At 41.0% G+C, this 12,100-nt stretch overlaps 1 protein-coding gene across 2 annotated transcripts in view; it reads right to left on the bottom strand.

Annotated features, from left to right (window-relative positions):
• Positions 1-12,100, bottom strand: part of cep43 (centrosomal protein 43) — a 49,366-nt gene that overhangs the window by 7,273 nt on the left and 29,993 nt on the right. The window contains exons 5-10 of one of the 2 annotated variants that reach the window (XM_079644344.1): positions 10,178-10,300; positions 7,597-7,644; positions 5,762-5,901; positions 4,880-4,933; positions 4,340-4,431; positions 984-1,046 (exon numbers count right to left, since the gene is read on the bottom strand). In XM_079644344.1, the coding sequence (XP_079500470.1) occupies positions 984-1,046; positions 4,340-4,431; positions 4,880-4,933; positions 5,762-5,901; positions 7,597-7,644; positions 10,178-10,300 (520 nt within the window). The remainder of the gene's footprint in view (positions 1-983; positions 1,047-4,339; positions 4,432-4,879; positions 4,934-5,761; positions 5,902-7,596; positions 7,645-10,177; positions 10,301-12,100) is intronic. The other variant, XM_079644345.1, reaches the window with a different exon arrangement.

Raw genomic sequence — 12,100 nt, 5'->3', positions numbered from 1 at the left:
TACTAGAGATTGATCTAGGGGGTACAACTCTAAAACACCCATATGAACCGCGGTCAGAACAAGTACAAAAGCACAGCAAGGGCAACTCCTGGGAGAGGGAGCGGAAACGCCACCGTCACCAAAAAAGTTCAACCCCAAAAAGCAAACAGACAGTAATCAGGACAACTTGGCTTGGAGAGGGAGCGGAAACACGGCCGTCACCAACCAAGCTGACACCAACCTGTCCGAACGAAGTCTCTGCGCAGCCACAGCTCCTGGAGGACGGGTAAGCCCGCGGCTCCAACTGGATGAGTCGCAAAGCTGCACGCAGCCAGCTGTTTGCAGAGAATCCTTGACAAATGTTCCAACCGAACGAACGCTGCAGGCTACAAAAATGTAGCCACGGTACTCTCGCGCAGCGAGAAGATGAAAGGAACAGATCCTCTGACGACACCGGCAGATAGAGCCGGTGTCACGTGGGTCACAGGTGACTTTGTTGTTATTGGTACTCGAGCTGCGCATGCGCATGATGGACATATCCAGTGCTAAAGCACCGCCTCTGGCGGTCAGTAGGGACGAAATAGAAACTCACATTCTCAATAACACTTCTTTGGTTCCCGATGTTCACTCTGTCCTCTTTACGGAGACCTTATCCTGGCACATGTCTTTTTGTAATCATGTTTATATAAATGAGTTCTTTATACTCCAGAGGTATTCTTCTTAAAGTCCGTTTTCTTTACCCACTTCAGATTTTATAGAAGATTAAAAATCAGCTGCTTTTAACTTTTCAGTCTCACAATAAAAACATCAGCTTGCCAGAGTTTGAATATATGAAACGACATGAAGCCTCATCAAAAGCTCTTTCTGGATGGTTCTTCTCAGTAACAGCTGTTGGTATTCCCTGGTGCTGCTCTGTGAGAGGTCTTCACTAACTGTGTGTTAAAAAGCTGTTGCTGAGGACGTTTGGTTTGTTCTGTGATATCAGGAGTGATGTGTGACCGTACCTAGATGCAGAGACGCAGTTTTATCATTCTTCGAGTCTCTGAAGCCTCGCGGTCTGGGCGCTCCTGCAGGAAGTCAACAAGCCAACAAACACAAGAGTCTGAATCCACTCCACATTTAATAACATTCTTTAAAGACTTTTCCTGGGACATGTCTCCACGCTCTAATGTCCAAAAAGCTCTTTATTCCTCTCCCACTGCCTGAGCTGCAGCTCCTCTTTTCACCCTCTGTCTGAAACCAGAGCTGCTCTGATTGGTCAGCTTGTCGGCTCTGTTGTGATTGGTCCACCAGCTTAGCCTATCACGTACAGTGTGCTGGAGTGCTGTTTTGTGTTTATATATCAGTTTAATACGTAATATTCCATCCCTCACACTGATGTATAATAACTTGCTTTATATTTTGTTTTTGTTCCTTTTTAAATTCAACATGTATATTTTCTACTTCTTGTTCATTTCTAGTCTTTTAATGTCTCTAATGTACGATGCCTTGTCTTTTGATGCTGCTGCAACGCAAACATTTCCCACATTGGGATCAATAAAGTACTTTTATCTTATCTCACCTCATCTGATCTCATCTGATCTGATCTCATCTGATCTGATCTCATCTGATCTCATCTGATCTGATCTCATCTCATCTGATCTGATCTCATCTGATCTCATCTGATCTCATCTCATCTCATCTCATCTCATCTGATCTCATCTGATCTGATCTGATCTCATCTCATCTGATCTCATCTGATCTCATCTCATCTCATCTCATCTCATCTGATCTCATCTGATCTGATCTGATCTCATCTCATCTGATCTCATCTGATCTCATCTCATCTCATCTCATCTCATCTGATCTCATCTGATCTGATCTGATCTCATCTCATCTGATCTCATCTGATCTCATCTGATCTGATCTCATCTGATCTCATCTGATCTGATCTGATCTGATCTCATCTGATCTGATCTGATCTGATCTCATCTGATCTCATCTGATCTGATCTCATCTCATCTGATCTCATCTGATCTGATCTCATCTGATCTGATCTCATCTGATGTGATCTGATCTGATCTGATCTCATCTGATCTCATCTGATCTCATCTGATCTCATCTCATCTGATCTCATCTGATCTGATCTCATCTGATCTCATCTGATCTGATCTGATCTCATCTGATCTGATCTCATCTGATCTCATCTGATCTCACCTCATCTGATCTGATCTCATCTCATCTCATCTGATCTGATCTCATCTGATCTGATCTCATCTGATCTCATCTGATCTCACCTCATCTGATCTGATCTCATCTCATCTCATCTCATCTGATCTGATCTGATCTCATCTGATCTCATCTGATCTGATCTGATCTGATCTCATCTCATCTGATCTGATCTGATCTCATCTCATCTGATCTCATCTCATCTCATCTGATCTCATCTGATCTGATCTGATCTCATCTGATCTCATCTCATCTCATCTCATCTGATCTGATCTGATCTGATCTCATCTCATCTGATCTGATCTGATCTCATCTGATCTGATCTCATCTGATCTCATCTGATCTGATCTCATCTGATCTGATCTGATCTCATCTGATCTGATCTCATCTGATCTGATCTGATCTCATCTGATCTGATCTCATCTGATCTGATCTGATCTCATCTGATCTGATCTCATCTGATCTGATCTGATCTCATCTGATCTGATCTCATCTGATCTCATCTGATCTGATCTCATCTGATCTGATCTGATCTCATCTGATCTGATCTGATCTCATCTGATCTGATCTGATCTCATCTGATCTCATCTGATCTGATCTGATCTCATCTGATCTGATCTCATCTGATCTCATCTGATCTGATCTCATCTGATCTGATCTGATCTCATCTGATCTGATCTCATCTGATCTGATCTGATCTCATCTGATCTGATCTCATCTGATCTGATCTGATCTCATCTGATCTGATCTCATCTGATCTGATCTGATCTCATCTGATCTGATCTCATCTGATCTCATCTGATCTGATCTCATCTGATCTGATCTGATCTCATCTGATCTGATCTCATCTGATCTGATCTGATCTCATCTGATCTGATCTGATCTCATCTGATCTCATCTGATCTGATCTGATCTCATCTGATCTGATCTCATCTGATCTGATCTGATCTCATCTGATCTCATCTCATCTCATCTGATCTGATCTGATCTCATCTGATCTCATCTGATCTGATCTCATCTGATCTGATCTCATCTGATCTCATCTCATCTGATCTGATCTGATCTCATCTGATCTCATCTCATCTCATCTGATCTGATCTGGTCTGATCTCATCTGATCTGATCTGATCTGATCTCACCTCATCTCATCTCATCTGATCTCATCTGATCTGATCTGATCTCATCTGATCTGATCTGATCTGATCTCATCTGATCTGATCTCACCTCATCTCATCTCATCTGATCTCATCTGATCTGATCTGATCTCATCTCATCTGATCTGATCTCACCTCATCTCATCTCATCTGATCTCATCTGATCTGATCTGATCTCATCTGATCTGATCTCACCTCATCTCATCTCATCTGATCTGATCTCCTCTGATCTCCTCTCATCTGATCTGATCTGATCTCATCTGATCTGATCTCATCTCATCTGATCTGATCTCATCTCATCTCATCTGATCTCATCTGATCTCATCTGATCTGATCTGATCTCATCTCACCTCATCTCCTCTGATCTGATCTGATCTCCTCTGATCTGATCTGATCTCATCTGATCTCATCTGATCTGATCTGATCTCATCTCACCTCATCTCCTCTGATCTGATCTGATCTCATCTCACCTCATCTCCTCTGATCTGATCTGATCTCCTCTGATCTGATCTGATCTCATCTGATCTCATCTGATCTGATCTGATCTCATCTCACCTCATCTCCTCTGATCTGATCTGATCTCCTCTGATCTGATCTGATCTCATCTGATCTCACCTCATCTCCTCTCATCTGATCTCATCTGATCTGATCTGATCTCATCTGATCTCATCTCCTCTCATCTGATCTGATTATTTTATCTTTATTTAACCAGGATAGGTCTTATTGAGATTAAAAATCTCTTTTTCAAGAGAGTCCTGGCCCAAGAATGTTAACAGCACAGCAAAGTCATGCACCAAGTTTAGCCAAAGCATTTAAAGCCTGCTTCAAGGTCAGTTAAAGTGGCTTTGAGTGTGTTTCCTCTCACCTCATCTCATTTTATCTTATCTTATCTCACCTTGTACGGCGACCTTGAGAGCCTTAAAGGCGCCTTTATAAATCAAATGTATTATTATTATTAGCCACTATGATTGATTGTTTCTGTGTGTGAGTGTAACGGACCGTTCCCTCTGCTCTCCGAGGCGCCTCCAGGTCTCTGGGCCTCCGACATGGACCCCGCTGGACTCCCTCTGGCCCCGAACGCCTCCTCCTGCCTGGGGACAAACAGTCAGCAACAGATCATTGCAGAATTACCCATAATCCCCTCTGTTTCAGCCCTGTTTCCAAAGTGTTGATTCTCTGTCTGTTACTTTAGATGAAAATAAGGAGCCCCTCCCCACGCCCCTCTGAGAGACATTTGGTTACAAAGAACTCAATGGTGTTCTAGGAGGAGATTCAGGTGATAAGGGGGGGGGGGGGGGGGTTTACCTTGGTTGGTGATTGGCTAATGGTTACACAAAACAAAACATCGTTATGACATCATAAAGTGGCCAAAATCTGATCAGCTCATTTTCAGACAGGTTTTTATATAAATGGATCAAAAAGAGAGAGAATCTTTGTTCCTGCTTTCAGAGTCTCTTTACACAGAGATTTTTATTTTAACTGATATTATATATTTATTTAAAGCTCATTTTATTAATAATATGTATATGAGGTACTCACTGTTTCTGACTGCTGGTCCGCTCCGAGGCCTTTTCTCCCGCTGGAGACGTCCGGCTTTACAGAAACACACAACTGTGTTTCAATCACTGAGAACCACTCAAAACAAACGCAAAATAACGATGCTGAAGACAGCAGGCCGATGCTAAGGGGAGCAGACTGATGCTAAGGATAGCAGACTGTTGCTAAGGATAGCAGACTGTTGCTAAGGATAGCAGACTATTGCTAAAGATAGCAGGCCGATGCTAAGGATATCAGACTGTTGCTAAGGATAGCAGAACGTTTCTAAGGATAGCAGACCGTTGCTAAGGATAGCAGACCGTTGCAAAGGATAGCAGACTGTTGCTAAGAATATTAGACGGTTGCTAAGGATAGCAGAACGTTGCTAAGGATAGCAGACCATTGCTGAGGATAGCAGACCGTTGCTAAGGATAACAGACTGCAGACTGTTGCTAAGGATAGAAGACCGTTGCTAAGGATAGCAGACCGTTGCTAAGGATAGCAGAACGTTGCTAAGGATAGCAGACTGCAGACTGTTGCTAAGGATAGCAGAACGTTGCTAAGAATATCAGACAGTTGCTAAGGATAGCAGACTGCAGACTGTTGATAAGGATAGCAGACCGTTGCTAAGGATAGCAGACCGTTGCTAAGGATAGCAGAACGTTGCTAAGGATAGCAGAACGTTGCTAAGGATAGCAGAACGTTGCTAAGGATAGCAGACCGTTGCTAAGGTCGCTTGATCCAGGGACTATGTACAGATATCAGTCAGCAGAAAGAGGTCAGTGTAACGTCAGTGTTGGCGAGCAGAAGCCGGTCCTGCTCATCATCCAGCACATGTTGGGGCAGGTGTAGTGAAAGAAAAGGGGGGTGGGGGGTGGGGCTCACCAGCCGTAGGTCTTCTGGGGTTTCGGCATTGGGTCGTCGAAGAACGAGTCTCCGTCGTCCTCGTGGTCATCTTCATCTTCTTCATCTTCCTCCTCCTCCTCCTGCCGGACGTCTCCTCCTCCCACAGAGCCCTTCTCCGCCTGCAGAGGAAGCAACAAACCTCTCATTCAGCGATTTGTATTGTTGTATTTTATTATATACTGTATGTTGCATCGGAGCTCAGGTCAGAAGAACTTCCGATCAGCCAATCAGAGGGGTTCAATCCCCGGCCAATCAGAGGGGTTCAATCCCCGGCAGAACTCCAGACCCTCATCTGCTGCCTCCCACTATGAGCAGTGTTTACTTCACTGTTCAGTATCTAACATGCTATCTTCAGCTCAGCGTAGTCTGACCTCTCTCCAGTCTCTCCTCCTGCAGTACTCTACTTTACTCTGTTTCTTCACGCATTAGTTTGATTGTTTTATGTATTTTATAAATGAGTAAATATGTCCGTGCCTTTGCAGACCACGTATAGAACTCGTCAGTCTGTTCTTTTGAATGGGTGTTTTCTATTGTCTTGGGTTTCATATTGTCTTGACATTGTGTATGAGAGTCTGAGGCTAAAAGTATTTGTAGTATCGGTTTTGTCTAAATGTATTTATGCTGGATTTTATATATGTATTGATGTACAGCACGTTGGCCAACTCTGTTGTTTCTAAATGTGCTGTATAAATATAGTCTGATTGAATTGGATATATATTTATGTTGTATTGTTAGAGAGCCTTGAACTTCAGTCAACATATGTAAATGTTATATTTAATCATCGATGTCCTCTCTTTATGCATCTGTTGATGCCCTGGTTGTATTTCTAATCATCACCAATAGAGAACCACAGTGACGCGTCCTAAAACCCGGAAGTAAACTCCTTCCTGTTCCCTGGTCTCAGAGCCAATGGGATCTCTCCATAGGGTTTAGGAAACTATCTGAACTAAGGTCTGTGTTTGACACACATTGGAGAGACAGATCACGTTTTGTTCTAGGACATTAAATCATCAGCAGTGACCCCACTGGTGATCTCTGAAGAGTGGACGTGTCTGAAAAACGATGGTTGTTACCAAGTGGCTGAATAGGACTACAGAAGTCGTGGAGGCCGTTGTACGTCATGACGCCGAACACGTAAACACTCCTCTAAGTTAGTTTCTGTTCTGCTTGAGAGCAAGTCCCTGCCTCCTGCAGACTGTTCAAACAAACGCTTCAACTCGTTCCATCTAGAATCTGTGTGTTTGAATATGGATCTGAAGTTGGCGTGACGTTGAAGTCGTGCTGCTGGACTCGGCTGTAGCTCCTTTATAGCATCACGTTAGCATTTAGCTTCTGGACATTAGAGTTATGATTAGAACATTATAAAAGTAGACATGTTGAGATTATCCAGAACAAAACGTGATCCGTCTCTTCAAGGTGTCTCAACCACAGACCTGATTTACAGCTATTTTCCTAAATCCTATGGAGAGGTCTCATTGCTTTTTGTTGAAGGAACCAGAAGGAGTTCACTTCTGGGTTTTAGGACGCGTCACTGCGGCTCTCTATTGGCTGACAAAACAATCTACTGTTGAGTTTGTTTTTGCTCTGTTTCTGAATCAGGCGGTTGAGATTAAAGTGTGTTTAAGGCGTATCTGTATATAACGTGTGAAATAGTGTGGATGTGACACACATGTTTACAACACTCTGCTCATGAAGAGAACCTGGACTCTGACTCAGTCTCAGTTCAGAACACTAACACGTGGATATGTGCTAGCATGGGAATATCTGTAGATGTGCAGAGAAGGAGATGTTCTGAGAGATGAAGCTGCACGGACCTTTCTGCCGGCCGGGGGGGGGCTCCTGTCCTCAGAGTCCTGCACCACCTGCACACAGTTCACATTAGTTATTACCAGAGGAGGGAAGTACTGGAGTACAAATACTTCATTAAGTACATCTTTCTAGTATCAGTACTTTACTCCACTACTTATTTTTCCGACCACTTTTTAATCTGACTTCTTACACTTTGAAAACAAACACCTCAGGGTTTCCGCTACGATTTTTTGTCGCCGGTCAAACGTCCGGACAGAATTTATTTTCCGGACACATTTGAAACTTAGCGGCCATGTTTCAATAACTATGATAAGAGTTGTTTAGCAGAGTTTCCGTTAGCAGGTGATCACCGGACTAGGACCGGATGATGTTTGAAACTCAGTTACTGAGAGTCAGCTTTATATTGCTTCAGTTCATAATCGTAACAGATCGAAAGATTCAGATTCATTTTTCAATAAATGATTCAACAAACAAACAACAAACAACATAATTATTACATTCAAAGAAACTATTTACAGATGAAGAACATTATTCAAAAGTTTACATTAACTTTGGATAAAAACACGGGAGAAACAGATCCTCTCTCTCTCTCTCTCTCTCTCTCTCTCTCTCTCTCTCTCTCTCTCTCTCTCTCTCTCTCTCTCTCTCTCTCTCTCTCTCCTTACAGCCCGTCAGTTTCTCATGCAGCGCGCTAAACAGTGGGCGGGGCTTCAGGTGATTATGCAGCAGCTGATCTAAGCAAGTTTTGAATTTACCGGTTTTCATTACATTTTACCAGCTAAAAACGGTAATTACCGGCTAACGGAAACCCTGAAATACCTGTACTTTCTACTTCTTACATGTTGAACACAAATACCTGTACTTTCTACTTCTTACATGTTGAACTCAAATACCTGTACTTTCTACTTCTCACATGTTGAACTCAAATACCTGTACTTTCTACTTCTCACATGTTGAACTCAAATACCTGTACTTTCTACTTCTCACATGTTGAACTCAAATACCTGTACTTTCTACTTCTTACATGTTGAACTCAAATACCTGTACTTTCTACTTCTTACATGTTGAACTCAAATACCTGTACTTTCTACTTCTTACATGTTGAACTCAAATACCTGTACTTTCTACTTCTTACATGTTGAACACAAATACCTGTACTTTCTACTTCTTACATGTTGAACTCAAATACCTGTACTTTCTACTTCTTACATGTTGAACACAAATACCTGTACTTTCTACTTCTTACACGTTGAACACAAATACCTGTACTTTCTACTTCTTACATGTTGAACTCAAATACCTGTACTTTCTACTTCTTACATGTTGAACTCAAATACCTGTACTTTCTACTTCTTACATGTTGAACACAAATACCTGTACTTTCTACTTCTTACATGTTGAACTCAAATACCTGTACTTTCTACTTCTTACATGTTGAACCCAAATACCTGTACTTTCTACTTCTTACATGTTGAACACAAATACCTGTACTTTCTACTTCTTACATGTTGAACTCAAATACCTGTACTTTCTACTTCTTACATGTTGAACTCAAATACCTGTACTTTCTACTTCTTACATGTTGAACACAAATACCTGTACTTTCTACTTCTTACATGTTGAACACAAATACCTGTACTTTCTACTTCTTACACGTTGAACACAAATACCTGTACTTTCTACTTCTTACATGTTGAACTCAAATACCTGTACTTTCTACTTCTTACATGTTGAACTCAAATACCTGTACTTTCTACTTCTTACATGTTGAACTCAAATACCTGTACTTTCTACTTCTTACATGTTGAACTCAAATACCTGTACTTTCTACTTCTTACATGTTGAACTCAAATACCTGTACTTTCTACTTCTTACATGTTGAACTCAAATACCTGTACTTTCTACTTCTTACATGTTGAACTCAAATACCTGTACTTTCTACTTCTTACATGTTGAACTCAAACACCTGTACTTTCTACTTCTTACATGTTGAACACAAATACCTGTACTTTCTACTTCTCACATGTTGAACACAAATACCTGTACTTTCTACTTCTCACATGTTGAACTCAAATACCTGTACTTTCTACTTCTTACATGTTGAACTCAAATACCTGTACTTTCTACTTCTTACATGTTGAACTCAAATACCTGTACTTTCTACTTCTTACATGTTGAACACAAATACCTGTACTTTCTACTTCTTACATGTTGAACTCAAATACCTGTACTTTCTACTTCTTACATGTTGAACACAAATACCTGTACTTTCTACTTCTTACATGTTGAACTCAAATACCTGTACTTTCTACTTCTTACATGTTGAACTCAAATACCTGTACTTTCTACTTCTTACATGTTGAACTCAAATACCTGTACTTTCTACTTCTTACATGTTGAACACAAATACCTGTACTTTCTACTTCTTACATGTTGAACTCAAATACCTGTACTTTCTACTTCTTACATGTTGAACTCAAATACCTGTACTTTCTACTTCTTACATGTTGAACTCAAATACCTGTACTTTCTACTTCTTACCTCTCTCTCTCTCTCTCTCTCTCTCTCTCTCTCTCTCTCTCTCACCTGGCTCCCTTTGTGCCGGCCTCTCTTCACCAGCTCCAGCAGCAGAGGGCTCTTCCTGTTCCCCTCGTTCTCCCCCAGACCCAGGTCTCTGCACAGCTGCTCCCGGCTCACCCCCCCACTCACCTGTACACACACAAAATACAGTCTATCCTCAATCCAACCGAGTGCCTTAAAAGCAGCGTCGCATTCTGCAGCTAGCATTGCTTCCTGAGCTATGAGCTAACATTAGCATTGCTTCCTGAGCTGAGCTAACCTTAGCATTGATTCCTGAGCTAAAAGCTAACACTATTTCCTGAGCTAAAAGCTAACATTAGCATTGCTTCCTGAGCTAAAAGCTAACATTAGCATTGATTCCTGAGCTAAAAGCTAACACTAGTTGCTGAGCTAAAAGCTAACATTAGCATTGATTCCTGAGCTAAAAGCTAACACTAGTTGCTGAGCTAAAAGCTAACATTAGTTCCTGAGCTAAAAGCTAACATTAGCATTGATTCCTGAGCTAAAAGCTAACACTAGTTGCTGAGCTAAAAGCTAACATTAGCATTGCTTCCTGAGCTAAAAGCTAAAACTAGTTCCTGAGCTAAAAGCTAACACTAGTTCCTGAGCTAAAAGCTAACACTAGTTGCTGAGCTAAAAGCTAACATTAGCATTGCTTCCTGAGCTATGAGCTAACATTAGTTCCTGAGCTAAAAGCTAACACTAGTTGCTGAGCTAAAAGCTAACATTAGCATTGCTTCCTGAGCTAAAAGCTAAAACTAGTTCCTGAGCTAAAAGCTAAAACTAGTTCCTGAGCTAAAAGCTAACACTAGTTCCTGAGCTAAAAGCTAACACTAGTTCCTGAGCTAAAAGCTAACATTAGTTCCTGAGCTATGAGCTAACACTATTTCCTGAGCTAAAAGCTAACATTAGCATTGATTCCTGAGCTAAAAGCTAAAACTAGTTCCTGAGCTAAAAGCTAACATTAGCATTGATTCCTGAGCTAAAAGCTAACACTATTTCCTGAGCTAAAAGCTAAAACTAGTTCCTGAGCTAAAAGCTAACACTATTTCCTGAGCTAAAAGCTAACATTAGCATTGATTCCTGAGCTAAAAGCTAAAACTAGTTCCTGAGCTAAAAGCTAACACTATTTCCTGAGCTAAAAGCTAACATTAGCATTGATTCCTGAGCTAAAAGCTAACACTATTTCCTGAGCTAAAAGCTAAAACTAGTTCCTGAGCTAAAAGCTAACACTATTTCCTGAGCTAAAAGCTAACATTAGCATTGCTTCCTGAGCTAAAAGCTAAAACTAGTTCCTGAGCTAAAAGCTAAAACTATTTCCTGAGCTAAAAGCTAAAACTAGTTCCTGAGCTAAAAGCTAAAACTATTTCCTGAGCTAAAAGCTAACACTAGTTCCTGAGCTAAAAGCTAACATTAGCATTGATTCCTGAGCTAAAAGCTAAAACTAGTTCCTGAGCTAAAAGCTAAAACTATTTCCTGAGCTAAAAGCTAACACTATTTCCTGAGCTAAAAGCTAAAACTAGTTCCTGAGCTAAAAGCTAACATTAGCATTGATTCCTGAACTAAAAGCTAAAACTAGTTCCTGAGCTAAAAGCTAACATTAGCATTGATTCCTGAGCTAAAAGCTAACACTATTTCCTGAGCTAAAAGCTAAAACTAGTTCCTGAGCTAAAAGCTAACACTATTTCCTGAGCTAAAAGCTAAAACTAGTTCCTGAGCTAAAAGCTAACACTATTTCCTGAGCTAAAAGCTAACACTAGTTCCTGAGCTAAAAGCTAACATTAGCATTGATCCCTGAGCTAAAAGCTAAAACTAGTTCCTGAGCTAAAAGCTAACATTAGCATTGCTTCCTGAGCTATGAGCTAACATTAGCATTGCTTCCTGAGCTATGAGCTAACATTAGTTCCTGAGCTATGAGCTAACATTAGC

The sequence above is a fragment of the Notothenia rossii genome (assembly GCF_949606895.1).
Source record: "Notothenia rossii genome assembly, chromosome: 8".
NCBI lineage: Eukaryota > Metazoa > Chordata > Actinopteri > Perciformes > Nototheniidae > Notothenia > Notothenia rossii.
The sequence above is the reverse complement of the archived record's forward strand: the minus strand, read 5'-3'. Positions and strand labels throughout refer to the sequence as shown.